The sequence below is a fragment of the Harpegnathos saltator genome, unplaced genomic scaffold, assembly GCF_003227715.2.
Source record: "Harpegnathos saltator strain DR-91 unplaced genomic scaffold, Hsal_v8.6 scaffold140, whole genome shotgun sequence".
Taxonomy (NCBI): Eukaryota; Metazoa; Arthropoda; class Insecta; order Hymenoptera; family Formicidae; genus Harpegnathos; species Harpegnathos saltator.
Genome location: NW_020229918.1, coordinates 482,256 through 500,599, shown reverse-complemented (window position 1 = coordinate 500,599; position 18,344 = coordinate 482,256). Strand labels below are relative to the sequence as shown.

Genomic DNA, 18,344 nt, shown 5'->3' with positions numbered 1-18,344 from the left:
TGTTCCAGATGTTGCGGGAAGCAAATCCGGCGGACGCGGATACCGTACCGGAGGATCCGGTTCGGGCACAGCAGGATTGGCCGGAAGGTAAAGTTTACAAGTTTCCTACAGATCTGTGTTCAACTCTTTACCATCTTTGCCTTTGTAACTTGTTCCTTATCAGCTCTCTTGAAAGCTTCAAGTCCCATTTGAATTTTCAATGTTGGAACAAAAATATTAAGATAAAAATTCCGTATCAAAATATATCCGTATTTTCGATTCGTCCCGATCAAAGATGTTCTCTCTCTACCGCAAGTTATCAACCGAGAAAATTATTTTTCTGTTTCAGTTGTTGCGGAAAGCAACAATAATCCGGTGGATGCGGATGCCGCACCGGAGGATTCGGTTCGAGCCAAGCAGAGTCGGCTTGAAGGTAAGTTTACAAGTTTACTATAGTCCTCTGTTTGACACTTGGCGATCTAGAGCTGGGATATAATTTCCGGCCCGACTTGAATTACGATCGTAGAGGGTAAATTACTTTTTTACTCGCCCGCACTCGTTGGTCAAATCTGATGAGCGAATGTGAATTTTTGTTACAGAATGGAAGCGGAACGTGGCCGGCTTTGACTGCAAGTCGTTTCGGTGAGTCAAAATGAAAAGAGAAACAAAATTCTGCATGACGGATGTGGGACTAAAAAATATCGTTCGAGTCAATGCGAATTGCAAATAAATACTTGCATGTGTGTATTTGTGACGTTGAATAAAATACATTGCTCGAAACAATCAGGGGATTACTTGATCGATAGCCTGCATTACATACAAGATTTAAAATACTGAATGATTCTCTTTTGATGTTCAATCATCTGAATAAGAGAATATTCATATGTACAAACGCGACACCGACATCAGCTGCTTTATTTTTATTTTTCAAGCGGGCCGCAGAATTACTTAACGATTTAATTATTTGACAATATTCAATTGTCCGTATAAAATATATTCATACCTAAATGCCGATATCGTTAGCTACTTTTCTTTTATTTGCAAAACAGGCTGTAGAATTATTTGGCAATATTGTCCATTCATCACAATCCCTATTGTCTCGAGTAGCGTATAATGCGCGCAGAAATTGCGCCAGCGCACGCCGAGCTTGAGGTATCCTCGCTCGCGTGCCTTTAAATATCGCGACCGCGGTTGTCAATATACGCGTTTTTACTCGCGTTACTAACAAAGAAAACTTAAATTCTCATTTCGCCAAAGTATCGCGAACGTAAGCTTCGTCGTGACAGAGCTATAATGCGTGAAAACTTTGCCCCGCTCCTCTCTCTTTGCGCTCCCTAAGGGGACCGGTTTCTGATTGTCTAATCTTTCCTCGCGTGCATTCGCATCGCGAATATTTCACTCGTAGATATCGATAATCCCACATTTTCGCGACTTTTCAGACGCAATCGCGAAAAGCACCGTAAAAATCCGTTGGACGAGTCAATAAATTTTCACACGGTTCTTACTCCTCGCCGATCGAGTTTATAGAGTCCGTTTCGCAGCGCGTAAAAAGTTTCCACCGATAGCGAGTAAAACGTTCGTTAATTGAGGTAAATATCGCCGTTCTAATACCGCGTATTGACCGCGTCGTGGAAGTGTGATGAAAGTGTAGCGATCACCGTGGGACGAGCTGCAAGATGGATGTTGCGCGACATGGAGAGCGGCAGCGGACATGGCCGGACATTGATGGATCTGGTTGGATGCAACAGGACATCATCAATATCATTATTGGTGAGTGTCTGACTCAAAGCTCGCAGAAAGAACTTTTAATATTACTTTATTATTACTTTTATTATTACATTGTGCATGCCGCAAATTTGTATTGACTCTAGTAACGAAAAATATATTCCATGAATTATTCTCCTATATTATTGCCTTATATTATTGCCATATATTGTTGCCATATATTGTTGCCATATATTGTTGCCATATATTGTTGCCGTATATTATTATATTATTACCATATATTATTCCCATATATTGCCATGCATTCTCGCCATATATTATGGCCGCCACTTGAAATTGCGCGAGCAATCAAGAAAACTGAATTTATCGGTAATCGCAAAGGCGCGGCAGAAGTCACAAATGGATATTAGCAGCCGGTCTCAAGGTTGACCGATAACAATACTGTTGCTGCAATTTAACTTTAAACAACAGCGGCCTCAGATCGCAAGAAACTATTTATCGCAGACTAACCTTTCGAACGGAATGTTCCCGAGAAGCGCTCTTGAGATAAATGGAAGATATAAGCGAACCTCATCGATAGCATATTTAACCTTCGATATCTCCTAAAGGTCTAAAGATACAGGAACGCTCTTGTGCAATATAGTTCTATATCAACCCTACTGTGACCATACAGCTCGACTTTCAATTCACAGGAGAAACGGAGATATTAACATCACAAGTTAAACATTTTAACTTACTATATCTCCTAAAGATACAGGTTCAAGATACAGGAACGCGCTCTTGCCACAATGTAGTCCTATACCAACCCTAATACTACCATAAATTTCCACTCTCAATTCCCAGTGGAAGCGGATATATCAAAGGTACAAGTTGGAAAATTTTAACCTTCGATATCTCCTAAACGGCTAGAGATACAGGTCTGTTTCTTGCAGCAAAATATAGTAATTTCAAAATCCTACATTTTCCCGTAAATGACGACTCTCAACTCCCAATAGAAGCGGAGATATCAACCGTGAAAGGTTGGAAAACTTTAACCTTCGATTTCTCCAAAACGGCTAGAGATACAGGCCAGTTTCTTGCACCAAAATATAGTCCTCTCAAAACCCTACATTTTCCCGTAAATGACGACTCTCTACTCCCAGTAGAAGCGGAGATATCAACGGAGAAAGCTTGGAAAACTTTAACCTCCGATATCTCCTAAACGGTTAGAGATACAGGTCTGGTTCTGGCACCAAAATAAAGTCCTCTCAAATCCCTACAATTTCGACTACATTGACGACTCTCTACTCCCAGTAGAAGCGGAGATATTAACGGAGAAAGGTTGGAAAAATTTTAACTTCGATATCTCCTAAACGGTTACAGATACAGGCCTGGTTCTGGCATCAAAATAAAGTCCTCTCAAAACCTTACATTTTCGACTAAATTGAAGACTCTCTACCCCCAGCAGAAGCGGAGATATCAACGGAGAAAGGTTGGAAAAATTTAATCTTCGATATCTCCTAAACGGTTAGAGATACAGGCCTGGTTCTGGCATCAAAATAAAGTCCTATCAAAACCTTACATTTTCCCGCAAATGACGACTCTCTACTCCCAGTAGAAGCGGAGATATAAATGGAGAAAGGTTGGAAAACTTTAATCTTCCATATCTCCTAAACGGTTAGAGATACAGGCCTGGCTCTAATACCAAAATAAAGTCCTCTCAAAACCCTATATTTTCGACTTGAATGACGACTCTCTACTCCCAGTAGAAGGGCAGATATCAACGGAGAAAGGTTGGAAAACTTTAATCTTCGATATCTCCTAAACGGTTAGAGATACAGGCCTGGCTCTGGTACCAAAATAAAGTCCTCTCAAAACCCTACATTTTCGACTACATGGACGACTCACCACTTCCAGTAGAAGCGGAGATATCAACGGAGAAAGGTTGGAAAACTTTAACCTTCGATATCTCCTAAACGGTTAGAGATACAGGCCTGGCTCTGGTATCAAAATAAAATCCTCTCAAAACCCTACATTTTCGAGTACAATGACGACTCTCTACTCCCAGTAGAAGCGGAGATATCGACGGCGAAAAGTTGGCAAACATTAAACGTAGATATCTCCTAAACGGTTAGATATACAGGCCTGGCTCTGGTACCAAACTAAAGTCCTCTCAAAACCCCACATTTTGCAGTAAATGGCGACTCTCTACTCCCAGTAGAAGCGGAGATATCAACGGCGAAAGGTTGGCAAACTTTAAACGTCGATATCTCCTAAACGGTTAGAGATACAGACCTGGCTCTGGTACCAAAATAAAGTCCTCTCAAAACCCTACATTTTCGACTACAATGACGACTCTCTACTCCCAGTAGAAGCGGAGATATCGACGGCGAAAAGTTGGCAAACATTAAACGTAGATATCTCCTAAACGGTTAGAGATACAGGCCTGGCTCTGGCACCAAAATAAAGTCCTCTCAAAACTCTACGTTTTCGAATACAATGACGAGTCTCTACTCCCAGTAGAAGCGGAGATATCAACGGAGAAAGGTTGGAAAACTTTAATCTTCGATATCTCCTAAACGGTTAGAGATACAGGCCTCGGTCTGGCACCAAAATAAAGTCCTTTCAAAACCCTACATTTTCGACTACATGGACGACTCTCTACTCCCAGTAGAAGCGGAGATATCGACGGAGGAAGGCTGGATATCGACGGAGAAAGGCTGGAAAATTTTAACCTTCGATATCTGCTAAACGGTTAGAGATACAGGCCTCGGTCTGGCACCAAATTAAAGTCCTCTCAAAACCCTACATTTTAGACCACATGGATGACTCTCTACTCCCAGTAGAAGCAGAGATATCGACGGAGGAAGGCCGGATATCGACGGAGAAAGGCTGGAAAACTTTAACCTTCGATATCTCCTAAACGGTTAGAGATACAGGCCTCGGTCTGGCACCAAAATAAAGTCCTTTCAAAACCCTACATTTTCGACTACATGGACGACTCTCTACTCCCAGTAGAAGCGGAGATATCAACGGAGAAAGGTTGGAAAACTTTAATCTTCGATATCTCCTAAACGGTTAGAGATACAGGCCTCGGTCTGGCACCAAATTAAAGTCCTCTCAAAACCCTACATTTTGGACTACATGGACGACTCTCTACTCCCAGTAGAAGCGGAGATATCGACGGAGAAAGGCTGGAAAACTTTAACCTTCGATATCTCCTAAACGGTTAGAGATACAGACCTCGGTCTGGCACCAAATTAAAGTCCTCTCAAAACCCTACATTTTGCCGTAAGTGGCGACTCTCTACTCCCAGTAGAAGCGGAGATATCAACGTAGAAAGGTTGGAAAATTTTAACCTTCGATATCTCCTAAACGGTTAGAGATACAGGCCTGGTTCTGGCACCAAATCAAAGTCCTTTCAAAACCCTACATTTTGGACTACATGTACGACCCTCTACTCCCAATAGAAGCGGAGATATCGACGGATGAAGGCCGGATATCGACGGAGAAAGGTTGGAAAACTTTAACCTTCGATATCTCCTAAACGGTTAGAGATACAGGCTTCGGACAGGTACCAAATTAAAGCCCTTTCAAAACCCTACATTTTGGACTACATGGACGACTCTCTACTCCCAATAGAAGCGGAGATATCGACGGATGAAGGCTGGATATCGACGGAGAAAGGTTGGAAAACTTTAACCTTCGATATCTCCTAAACGGTTAGAGATACAGGCCTGGCTCTGGTACCAAATTAAAGTCCTTTCAAAACCCTACATTTTGCCGTAAATGGCGACTCTCTACTCCCAGTAGAAGCGGAGATATCAACGGAGAAACGTTGGAAAACTTTAACCTTCGATATCTCGTAAACGGTTAGAGATACAGGCCTGGCTCTGGTACCAAATTAAAGTCCTCTCAAAACCCTACATTTTCGACTACATGGACGACTCTGTACTCCCAGTAGAAGCAGAGATATCGACGGAGGAATGCTGGATATCGACGGAGAATGGCTGGAAAACTTTAACCTTCGATATCTCCTAAACGGTTAGAGATACAGGCCTGGCTCTGGTACCAAATTAAAGCCCTCTCAAAACCCTACATTTTCGACTACATGTACGACTCTCTACTCCCAGTAGAAGCGGAGATATCGACGGAGGAAGGCTGGATATCGACGGAGAATGGCTGGAAAACTTTAACCTTCTATATCTCCTAAACGGTTAGAGATACAGGCCTGGCTCTGGTACCAAATTAAAGTCCTTTCAAAACCCTACATTTTGTCGTAATTGGCGGCTCTCTACTCCCAGTAGAAGCGGAGATTTCAACGGAGAAAGGTTGGAAAACTTTAATCTTCGATATCTCCTAAACGGTTAGAGATACAGGCCTGGCTCTGGTACCAAATTAAAGTCCTCTGAAAAAACCATACATTTCCGACTACATGGACGACTCTGTACTCCCAGTAGAAGCGGAGATATCGACGGAGGAAGGCTGGATATCGACGGAGAATGGCTGGAAAACTTTAACCTTCGATATCTCCTAAACGGTTAGAGATACAGGCCTGGCTCTGGTACCAAATTAAAGTCCTTTCAAGAGCCTACATTTTGCCGTAAATGGCGACTCTCTACTCCCAGCAGAAGCGGAGATATCAACGGAGAAAGGTTGGAAAACTTTAACCTTCGATATCTCCTAAACGGTTAGAGATACAGGCCTGGCTCTGGTACCAAATTAAAGTCCTTTCAAAACCCTACATTTTGCCGTAAATGGCGACTCTCTACTCCCAGTAGAAGCGGAGATATCAACGGAGAAACGTTGGAAAACTTTAACCTTCGATATCTCCTTAAACGGTTAGAGATACAGACCTGGCTCTGGTACCAAATTAAAGTCCTCTCAAACCCTACATTTTCGACTACATGGACGACTCTCTATTCCCAGTAGAAGCGGAGATGTCAACGGAGAACTACGGTACTACGCTTTGATCTTTGCTCAGAGAGCCGAGAAGCGATGCTTTACAGCTGCTACGTTCGCGTTTTATCCTCTCCGAGTCGTTAATTCAACTCCGAGTATGCTAATGCCATCGGGCGCCACGTAACGGCGATAGTTGTAAATACAAGGTACGTTCAACTGCTGAAAGAGAGCTGTAGTGTTTCGTACATCGAGATAATAATATATAATAATGATAATATAATAATATTTTTCCCTATACGTGAATAGGCAAATATGGGTCAATCGATTTTCCACCTCGATCACCGGATTTCACTGTAAATGCGCTACATTTTTCCATAAATTGCGACTCCCATCTCACTCAGAAAATTTATTTTCGGAAATCCGACGTTTCATTCAGAGTTCTGGTTAGCCCCGCACGAGTTCTAAAGATTATTATTAACACGTGACGCGCTAAAACCAAAATTGGTAGAGTTCTTGCCATTTTTCGTTTTCTAATTCGTGAATTTTAAATATAATTTTTCTTATTGTTTTAAACAGAACTATTTTTAAAACTTATCTAGAATTATAGAACTTAAAAATCTATCTAGGACTCTAAAAAATTGTCATTTTTTACATAATGAGGGGCGTCGTGAAGTTGGCCCTCCGATTTTTAAAATGGTATTTTCTCTACTTTAAATGACGGAACTCTTTCTATAAAGGATTGCGAACTCTAGAACTCTGCGAGGAGCATTCAGAACTCTAATAATTTTTTTCAAATTTGAAGAATGAAGGGCCATCTTCACAGAGGTGATGGAGCGAACACATTCTCTGTCTCTCTTTTGCTTGGCTCGTCGAAACAAGTCGAGCGGAGGGCGGGGTCTCAGAGGAAGTGTCATCGACGAAACGTGCAATGCTTGCGATGGCCGTGTGTTGTATGCAATACGTGCATTTTCTTAAAAAATGAAAAAAAGTTTATTGTGATACATGTATGTTATATGCAACACGTGCATTTTCCTAAAAAACGAAAAAAAAAATGATTGGCGAAAAAGGACAACGCCGTCCGCCAAGGAGATGCGAAGCACCGACCACAACCCCGCGAGTCCAGCGTACTTCCACCAAGCCACACGCTCTTTGAGAAGCTCGCTCCTTCATTTGGTTCATGAAGCACTCGCGATTTTCAATCGCGACTTTCTTGCAAACGCTTCAATGCTACGCCGTATCTTTAAGTGCAATGTTAATTTGTCATGCAAATCTGTCGACACAACGAGTTTAGTCGAAATCGATTACTATTGATCGTCTCGTTGGATTCACGCCAAGAGTGAAACGTCAGTCTCGGCCGTGTGTCGGGAAGCACAATCTCGGCAACGTTGCGAATCAGAGCGAGATGGAAAGAACACATTCCCTCTCTCTCTCTCTTTCGCTTGGCTCGTCAAAACAAGCCGAGCGGAGGGCGGGACTTCAGACGGATAGACGGGAGCAGTTTTTCTGTGTGTGTGTGCCGACTTCATTCTTATATAGAAACGTACGGCAATTGAAAATGTTTAAGCATATACTCTGAGATTCTATCTGTTGCGTATGACACGTGTGTGTGTGTGCGTGTGCGTGTGCGTGTGCGTGTGCGTGTGCGTGTGCGTGTGCGTGTGCGTGTGCGTGTGCGTGTGCGTGTGCGTGTGTGTGTGTGTGTGTGTGTGTGTGTGTGTGTGTGTGTGTGAGTATGTGAGTGCGTATATGTACACGTACGTCACGCACACTTTCAATGCAACACATGCACACGGACACAATTGCGCTAAAAACGCCTGCCGGAGTATAAATAAATACTAACGTAATGCTGAAATATTTTGGAAAAATAATTTTGAGTACACACAAAATATTATCTTATTATCATATATTTATATATCGATATAAATCGTATATAATCTTCATGATATTAATCATATACAATCTCAATTCTTATTTTTTTTGTGCATGTTAACATGTTAATTCATGTTACAAATGCATAACAATGCGCGAGACCGTGCTTGTCAAGTACGCTATTATGGTTGTAGCACTGACATAAACCGCCTGAAAGTGGATGTAGCACGGACAGCCACCAGATGCAGGTTTTACCGTCGAGACCTAAAAGTGGATGTAGCATCGTAGTTCCCCTCTCAAAATGGATGCAGATAGCGCCCATTCCCAGTGCGAAAAATCGGTGTCGCCGAAAACGCCGTGTTGGCCGCTCTCAGCTTCCTCTCTGATAATAGCCTTCCTTTCAAAGCTCAAAGCGTTTCAAGTGTCTCAAGTGTACCCTACCAGTTATGGTTAGAAACAAGATAGCATATGCATAGTTCATGTTTGACTACATCAAATCCAACAGAGAGTGTCTACTATGTATGCTGTGATTGTGGTCAGTTATGGCGCGGGCTGCGGGTTGATGTGTCGTGCGAGGAACCGTTGCCCGTAAATTTTCGTGATTTTGGCTCGCTATAGCTGAGTCGCGCGTTTCAATCGTCGCTAGCGGGAGTGCCGAAAGTGAGATTCGCGCGTGTATTACAGTAGAATGATGTACAATAGCTGTGGAATAAGTCGTGGAAGTACCGAGGAAAGTTTCGTCCGTTCGCTACGTAACGGCATTTCGGGTTTCGTGTTGCTGAAATTTGCGTTCCCGACTCACCGATTGAGTCGAAATCTGTGAATTATCGTTAGATATAAATAATCTAACGCATATGTGCCATAGCATCGTTCAATATCTGCTAGAAGCGGTCGTCTGCTTGATCGGGAATGTCCAGCCAAGCTTCGAACCGTTTTTCATCATGGCCGACTATTCGAATGAAACAACATGATAGGTTCGACGAGGACGACGAGGACTACGAGAATGACGAGAACGACGAGGACGATGAGAACGACGAGAACGACGACGAGGAGGACGAGAACGACGACGAGGGATTAGTCCGCCAGTGATACGTGTTCATCGAGTTAATGCACAAGTGAAAAGTGAAATAAGTGGAAAGTGATAAGTGTTGTAAAAAGGCCTGTAATTATTATTAAAGTGAAAATGGTTGTGCTACGAAGAAATATTGTTAAGAAATATTGTTGTCCTTGGATATATTTCATGTTGCCGACTAAAGAGTAAGATTATTTTACACTCATCGTATTATAAAATTCAAAATTGGCCCCATAACGATATCGCGTTCTTTTTTAACTTGCCAATAGGAAGATCAATTCTTAGAACTAACGCTATCCATGTAGAAAATTTTCGATTCCTACAATTGACTCCAAAGATAACCTCCATTCTGTGAATCACACGTCTCTCGACAGAGGGAGCAATATGCACGCTTAGGCCCACTGATTCGTTTTCGCATTGATCTATCTTGATCTAACCGCTTTAAATTTTCCATAACGAGTAGTTGCGGTTTATGGAAATCTTAGTTATACTGGATCTAGATTAAAACATCATTCATTTTTCGTTTCTTATCACTTCATGACTCGTCATTTCCGAATCTATCGCTTTTCCAGTTTCCATCGCCTGTAACTCCGAAAGACGTAACCGTAGCTCAATGCGGTTCACGAGGATATTTATTATTTTGGGTCTAGATTAAAAAACCTTATGACTCATATGTCGGTAATTAATATTTCGTAACAGGTCATTGTCGAGCCTGTCACTCTTCCATCTTTCGTGAATTGTAACTCCGAAACGCGTAATCACAGCTGCAAATAATTTTGCAACTTATACTCGGTAACAAGTTATCCTTGCATTAATCGATCGTGACTTACCGGCTTTCATTTCTCGATTACGAATATTCGCACGACGTTGCAATTCTGAGGATCTTTCTTATTTTGGATCTAGATTAAAATTTTATTATCCAAATTTCGATATTTAATATTTCATTTCCGTGCTTGTCACTTTTCCATTTTTCGTGGCTTATATCTCCGAAACGCGTGATCACAGCTCGATGTGGTTTGCACGAATCGATCTTATGTCGGACCTAGATTAACGTCTTATAACAAATAATTTTGTAGCTTATATTCGGTGACACGTTATTTTCGCATCGGTTGGTCTTGAACTTTTCGCTTTAACTTCTCGATAACGAATACGCGCATCTTGTTATAATTTGCGAAGATCTTTCTTATTCTGGGTCCAGATTAAAACCTTATTATGCATATTTCGATATTTAATATTTCATTTTCATTCCTGTCATTTTTCCATTTTTCGTGGCTTATATCTTAGAAACGCGTGATCTCAGCTCGATGCGGTTTGCACGGATCAATCATATTTCGAACCTAGATTAACGTTTTACAGCAAATAATTTTGTAGCTTATATCCGGTGACACGTTATTTTCGCTCCGGTCGGCCTTGAACTTTCTGCTTTAATTTCTCGATAACGAATGCGCGCACCTTGTTCTAATTTGCAAAGATCTTTCTTATTTTGTGTCTAGGTTAAAACCTTATTATGCATATTTCGATATTTAATATTTCATTTTCATGCCTGCCATTTTTCCATCTTTCGTGGCTTATATCTTAGAAACGCGTGATCTCAGCTCGATGCAGTTTGCACGGATCAATCTTATTTCGAAACTAGATTAATGTCTTACAGCAAATAATTTTGTAGCTTATATCCGGTGACGCGTTATTTTCGCATCGGTCGTTCTTGGACTTTTCGCTTTAACTTCTCGATAACGAATACGCGCACCTTGTTTTAATTTGCGAAGATCTTTCTTATTTTGAGTCTAGATTAAAACCTTATTATGCATATTTCGATATTTAATATTTCATTTTCATGCCTGTCATTTTTCCATCTTTCGTGGCTTATATCTTAGAAACGCGTGATCTCAGCTCGATGCGGTTTGCACGGATCAATCTCATTTCGAACCTAGATTAATGTCTTACAGCAAATAATTTTGTCTTATATCCGGTGACGCGTTATTTTCACATCGGTTGTTCTTGGACTTTTCGCTTTAATTTCTCGATAACGAATACGCGCACCTTGTTCTAATTTCCGAAGATCGTCCTTATTTTGGATTTAGATTAAAACCTTATTATGCATATTTCGATATTTAATATTTCATTTTCATGCCTGTCATTTTCCCATCTTTCGTGGCTTATATCTTCGTGGCTTAGAAACGTGTGATCTCAGCTCGATGCGGTTTGCACAGATCAATCTTATTTCGAACCTAGATTAATGTCTTACAGCAAATAATTTTGTAGCTTATATCCGGTGATGTGTTATTTTCGCTCCGTCGGCCTTGAACTTTCCGCTTTAATTTCTCGATAACGAATACGCGCACCTTGTTCTAATTTGCAAAGGTTTTTCTTATTTTGGATCTAGATTAAAACCTTATTATGCATATTCCCATATTTAATATTTCATTTTCATGCCTGTCATTTTTCCATTTTTCGTGGCTTATATCTTAGAAACGCATGATGTCAGCTCGATGCGGTTTGCTCGGATCAATCTTATTTCGAACCTAGATTAACGTCTTACAGCAAATAATTTTGTAGCTTATACCCGGTGACACGTTATCCGGTTTGCACGAAATATTATACATATAGTTGTATCGATGCATTTATTTTTCAATATTTGAGGTTTAAAGCGTTAAAGGAACGTGCTATTAACGCTAACACGTTATTCTATCTTTATCGCTCATTACATGTACAAGGATTGAATGATGCGTTAGCGCTGATCGACGCGCTCCCCGAACGCATCTTTAGTAGGCACCACGTAGATGAGCCTTATTATCTCAACGATCCTGAAGTCGCGATCCACGACCGTCAGTTGATGGATCCGCTGCGCGGTAAGGGGAGATAGAAGGCGTAGCTTCCGAAAATCGACCGAAAGTTGTAAACTTTGTCGAGCTCTGTTCTAAACTATTCACTTTTTTCATGCAAACACTCAACGATCATCGTATAATTTTGCACGCTGACTCGTAAACATCTCATTCAAGGAGATTTTTTCGAAATCAGATGAATATGTCAATTCCCTTGCGAGAAGATGATCCAAGTTACTGATGTAAAGTTACTGATTTAAATTATTAACGTTAATAAAATTATTTAATATCAATATTAATTGAATTATAATAATTATTTCATATTAACATTTATGACGCATATGCATATGTATGTTCATAACTGAATATGATGTTTATAAAATTGAATATAAATATTATAAAAATGGAAGTTTTCCGCACAGTATCGAAATATTTCTTCGGAATTGCTGGCAGGGCATTGCGTAAAAGATGAGAAGGGGCAAGACGGGAGAGATTTTGGCTTAGCGATAAGATCTGCCGATGACTTGTGTCGTGCATCCTCCTGCCGCGCGTATGTTCATCGATGATGCGACAAAGACGGAGAGCGATTGATCGTTTGTACTTGTCTAACTTAGGATGCGTTCCGTTTCACGCATATGCGCGCATTTTTTATAGTATACGTGACATAAACTATAGATAAATGCGCGCATATGCGTGAAACGGAAAGCATCCTTACTATCTCTTGTAAGGTAAAATAGAGTGACCAAGAACCATGCATGCTTAGCCGTTACCGTCGGGACGGATGTAGTATGCACATATTTTCTCAGGGGGCGTGTCGGAATTCGGCAAGAAAAGCGTCCTAGCGTAATCGGCCCATTGGCCGCTCTTAGGTTTCTCTCTGCTAATATTCAAGGTCCGTAAATGGAGAAACGGAACAAATTTAGGAGGTCCTCATCCATTTCACACGGTTTGGCTCGAAAATGGCGGCGACCGTGGCTCAGCTGATTAACCACATACCGTCAGGTCAAAAATTATTTTCGTTTTTTGCAATATTTTATTCTACAGTCGGAATTGTAATTGTTTTTCTTCTGAAAATTCTCATTGGTATTTTGGAATGTGTTTAAATAATGTTTGGTTACTTCTGATTACATCTTAAACTATGTTTTAATTATACTCTGTTCACTCACACAACTAAACCATAATACTACACGTAGATAATATCACGTACACCACGCAGATTCTCTGGCTCCAAAATGGCGGCCGTGAGAGGACCTGACTTTGTTCCGTCCCTCTGTTTACGGGTCTTGTTAATATTAAGCCAATATTACACGCGTCATACATCATGCCGAACGATTGGCTATTAGATAGAGAATTTCTAGGTTGCCTAGAAAAAATCTTAGTTTGTGCTGAGTGCACACTACTGCATTGAATTAAATTCAAATATTAGTAAAAATGATCTGCTATCCGATACATTCACTATACTTAACAATAATATGAAGTTGTAATACAATTCAACAGTGGATCAACCGTAGTTTTTACATTTTCAAATAGTAAAATTCAATTTTTAAAGTTTTTTCATGTAGCATTTTCAAAAATAAATAAATGTTATATTTGATAATACATCTGGAAACTTAATCGAGGCTTTAAGCTATAGAATACTTCCCATTTTGTATCTATTATTTTTATTAAAATTATATTTCATTCAATTTAATGTATTGTTTTGTGAAAATTGTGATTATTTAATTTTGTGTGTAACTATATAATAAGTTATGTAGCTAGTAAATCATATTCATAAAAGTTTAACATTATTTTAATTATTACTGTGTTGTAAATAATACTGTTTGTTTGCGTTTTATTCTCTTCCAGTTTTTTCTATATTATTTTATATATTTCTGAAAATTATATACATCCTCTTTGCGTACTGCGTCTATTGCAGTTCCATGCAGTTTTAGGAACGGAACGTTAGAAACAGCTGCGGGTCATGATGCACGAAAGTGTGGACAAAAGTACTAGAAAATACTGAAAAAGCTTTCAGTTGCCTTCGTTTCAAATTACTTAAAGTTCTACCATATGCATTAATTATTATGCGATCACGCGATACATTGCAAATCATGGTACGTGAGCCACTGATAAATCATGATAGTCGACGGCTACAGTGAATTGCACGTTAACCGGTGAATTGTGTGTATTGACTTTGCTTGTAGGTTAGATCGCTCCGGGATTAATCGCAAAGGGAAGAGAAATTTTAGACGGTTACGATGCGGACAGCTATCGCAGTGTTCTGCGTTTTTCTGGGCTGTTGCACCAACGTCGTGTTCCTGGAGCTGCTCGTCAAGTGAGTGAATGATGACTCGGCCATGCAATTTGTTGCATAATGAGCAGTGTACATAATATATAGTGTGTACACATTATGCTCTGTCAGGTGTTAATTTCTTTTTTTACTTTTTCCTTTATTCACGGATTACATCTTAATGCTTTTGTGATTTAATACTGCGTTGCTACAAGGCAACATTGCTTATCAACTTCCAACATGTTTGTATGTATGTATAGTATTTTCTATTGTGTATGACAGTTATCATCAAGTTGATCTTATAAATATGTAAATGAGAAATAAAACAGTTTCAGAGAATAGAAGAAACATTCAAACACAGATTTGACAATTAAATTTGATCCTTGGTTTCTAGGGATGATCCTGGTAGTGGGAATCTTATCACATTCTCACAGTTTATCTTTATAGCTATTGAAGGATTTTTATTCACATCCAAATGTGGCACTGTCAAGCCGAATATAGGCATAAAAGACTACTTTATCCTAGTTACAATGTTCTTTGTAACCAATGTCTGCAATAATTATGCTTTTGACTTTAATATTCCTATGCCATTGCATATGATATTCAGAGCTGTAAGTAAATCAATGTCAATTCAATGTTGTACAAATTATCACATATTTTTGTATTGTGTTCACAGGGTTCTCTCATAGCCAATATGATCATGGGAATTATAATTTTAAAGAAGAAGTATACATTTAGCAAATACTTATCAGTATTTATGATTACCTCGGGTATAGCGATCTGCACGATTGTTAGTGGCAAGGAAATTAAATCCTTGCGACAAAAGGACATGGAGCATGTCCCTACGACACCATTGGAAGACTTCTTCTGGTGGATTCTAGGCATATCTCTACTCACGATCGCTCTATTCGTCTCCGCGAGAATGGGTATCTACCAGGAAGTGTTACACAGCCGATACGGCAAAAATGCGCGAGAAGCTTTGTATTATACGGTAAATTTTCCATGCCACATCTGCTTACTGCGTCAACATCGACATTGATCGTTGTGTGTAATCGATTGTGTGTAATTATCATTGCAGCACCTGCTACCCCTGCCATTCTTCCTGACGTTAGCACCCAACATCTACGATCACTGGAAGTTCGCGCTCGCGTCCGAGCTAATTGAGTTGCCGTTGATCGGCGTTTACATGCCAAAATTGGTTGTGTATTTAGTCGGAAACATCTTGACGCAGTATCCTTTTTTCCTGCTATAATGATATCTCGATCTGTATGCAGCATGATGATAATATAAAACAGACAGGTGTATCACAGTGCATCTGCGAAATGTCTTCCTTAACTATTTTCTCTTAGATACATGTGCATCAGTTCTGTGTTCGTGTTAACGACGGAATGCAATTCGCTCACCGTCACTCTAGTGATAACACTGCGAAAGTTCCTGTCTCTGCTATTTTCTATAATTTACTTTAAGAATCCGTTTACTCTACATCATTGGGTCGGCACGATACTAGTCTTCGTGGGTACAGTTATATTCACGGAAGTAGTACCAAAGATTAAGCAAAGTTTGCAGCCGATACCTAAGAAAGTGAATTAGATACACTAACATTATTAAAAATAAATGAAAACAAAGCACCGTGATTCATCTTCGGTTATGTAATAACGAATTCTTCCTGACACTTTTTAACGCTCGCCTAATTGGCATGTAAGAAAAATATAAGAAAAATGATCAGATGGAAATAACGCTTAACTAAAGTGACAATGGAATTCCGTCCATTGATTTATACAAATATGCATGTATATGTTTCTGTAAAATAGTGACAAGTAGTATTCGAGAGATGTTATTTTTATTATCTCACTGCTTATATTTTTCCATAATTAAATTGAATAAAAATGAATCGCATGCTCATTCTTGTTTACTGAGATCGTGCGTCATCCTGTTAACTTTCGCAAACTGAATAAATCGGGGATATTGTCGGTGCGTATCAGTTGAGATAACAACGAATATTCGAGTTTAACATTGCAGGTATATATTCTTGCTTTGTGGTATACGCTTTTTACAATAAATATATTTCCTCTCTATCTGTCTAGTAACAATTTGTAATATAATTCAATATCGGGGCACAATGTTCGGATGTCATAAGTCGTCGTATATCGCTCAACTAGGCTCGTTGTTCGGAAAGTTCCCTCGAGAGACAGAGACGATTGATGAATGCGGAAAGCAACGAACAAAGCCAGTGTTGCGGAATCAAGACAAGTTAAAAGAGGTAGCGTATCATATTCGCTGAATTATCCCTTGGCACGCGTGCACAGTCCGTGAAATGTACTACATTACGTTCTAAATTAAATTAAATCCATATTTACATACCGTCTAGACTCACGAAAGGAAGATACATTATGTACCATATGTACAATGGCACGAGTTAACTGTCCGCGCGTACGAGCCGCAGCTGTCTAAATGCTCGCCGAGACGAACGTCGTACACAGTTCTTTTTTTCATGATATAAATGTACAAAAATGTAAGAAAATAAAGCTAAAAATCCAAGAAAGGGCAGCGCTGTTGCCAAGCACAGCTGGAGATATGAAAAACGGATTTCATCCCCCTCGCGAGACGCTTAACACTAAGGGTAAATTAATGTAATACTCACGTCTAGCTTACTTCGTATTACAACTACATATACGCTGCGGTATCGTTATTAACGTCGTAATAATAGAAGGGATACCTTCTAACAGCTACTATTAAATTGGTCAACGCACAAGTATAAAATATTTTTCTGATTAAAACTTACCCCTGTAATCCAAGAATCTACGATCATCAATAAAAGAGATACAACGTAAAGTTCCAATTGAATTACACTGACCCATTTTTACGCACAATACGTTTCTTTCCTCTTCGAGTGTTTTGCTACCATTCAAGTATATTTCGAATAATATCCGAGTCGAAGTCGAGTTCTATCCGAAAGAACTTTGTTGGAATATGTCAAGAAGAAAAGACCAATATGTAACTCTATAGCGTTGAAAAAATCATTCGCGTTACACAGAATGTTCTCGTTGGTAAACTTATTACGTCTTAGGAATACCCCGAAATATAGAAGGCCACGACGTAATCGCAAGTATAAGTCGTATATATTGATCACTATGATTGATCAATGCTTTTGCAATTCATCGGTCTACAAAGTGTACATCATAGCAATCGTCAATCCACCGATTCTGTGATGAATCTAAAATAATAATCAGGTTATTAGAATAAAACCGATTCGGGCTTCTCTGCGACCTTGAAGATATTGGACAGTTCGTCGACCAACGTCTCGTAACGGTAGGCCACTCGTATATCTGGCATGTTGGTTCGCGTGATATCGTTACCAGCGACTCCTTCTTTCGTGTAGTTAGGTCCCAGCCAGTATTGCTTGCTCTGCAACATCATTTGCATTCACGTATAATCCGTCGGACTATATTCGTGATATTTGATTCCGTTTGATTTCACGTCTATGCGTGAAGCAGGGTTTACGGGATGCAATGGGTTGAAATGGTGTCGCGATCAGAGCCCGTTAATACGCCCATTATAACTACAATAAAGGTATTCATACTCGGGTTTTGTATTTAAGACCGTCTTAAGTCCGTCTACAGATGTTATATGAGTCGTTTTATTGACTACGAAGTGTTTGATGATAAGACTTATATAAGACCATCTTAAACGTAAAATCCGACTATATGAATATCGGAGCCTGAGACAT

The 18,344-nt window shown here is 39.8% G+C and overlaps 2 protein-coding genes across 13 annotated transcripts in view; one reads left to right on the top strand and one right to left on the bottom strand.

Moving 5' to 3' along the window:
* The first annotated feature begins 9,692 nt into the window (after positions 1 to 9,692).
* On the top strand, positions 9,693 to 16,860 carry Efr (ER GDP-fucose transporter). Of its 2 annotated transcripts, none has more exons than XM_025308189.1 (6): positions 9,693 to 9,711; positions 14,532 to 14,662; positions 15,012 to 15,228; positions 15,294 to 15,608; positions 15,696 to 15,847; positions 15,967 to 16,860. In XM_025308189.1, exons 2-6 carry the CDS (start codon positions 14,586 to 14,588, stop codon positions 16,205 to 16,207), a joined length of 1,002 nt encoding a protein of 333 aa, XP_025163974.1. In that variant the 5' UTR covers positions 9,693 to 9,711; positions 14,532 to 14,585; the 3' UTR covers positions 16,208 to 16,860. The 2 variants fall into 2 exon arrangements, with proteins under 2 accessions (XP_025163974.1, XP_011135327.1); XM_011137025.3 differs by lacking the exon at positions 9,693 to 9,711 and adding an exon at positions 14,238 to 14,441.
* AMPdeam (AMP deaminase) overlaps positions 16,618 to 18,344 on the bottom strand; it is a 31,575-nt gene continuing 29,848 nt past the window's right edge. For all 11 annotated transcript variants that reach the window (XM_019840215.2, XM_019840226.2, XM_011136932.3 and 8 more), the window contains one exon: positions 16,618 to 18,022. In XM_019840215.2, the coding sequence (XP_019695774.1) occupies positions 17,852 to 18,022 (171 nt within the window). In that variant the 3' untranslated portion in view covers positions 16,618 to 17,851. The remainder of the gene's footprint in view (positions 18,023 to 18,344) is intronic.

Bases quoted from the DNA above. Each gene is read 5' to 3' on its own strand.
- Efr (XM_025308189.1), top strand. From the start codon at position 14,586: ATGCGGACAGCTATCGCAGTGTTCTGCGTTTTTCTGGGCTGTTGCACC. The intron at 15,229-15,293 runs GTAAGTAAATCA...TTGTGTTCACAG, and splicing joins TGCATATGATATTCAGAGCT to GGTTCTCTCATAGCCAATAT. The intron at 15,609-15,695 runs GTAAATTTTCCA...TTATCATTGCAG, and splicing joins GAGAAGCTTTGTATTATACG to CACCTGCTACCCCTGCCATT.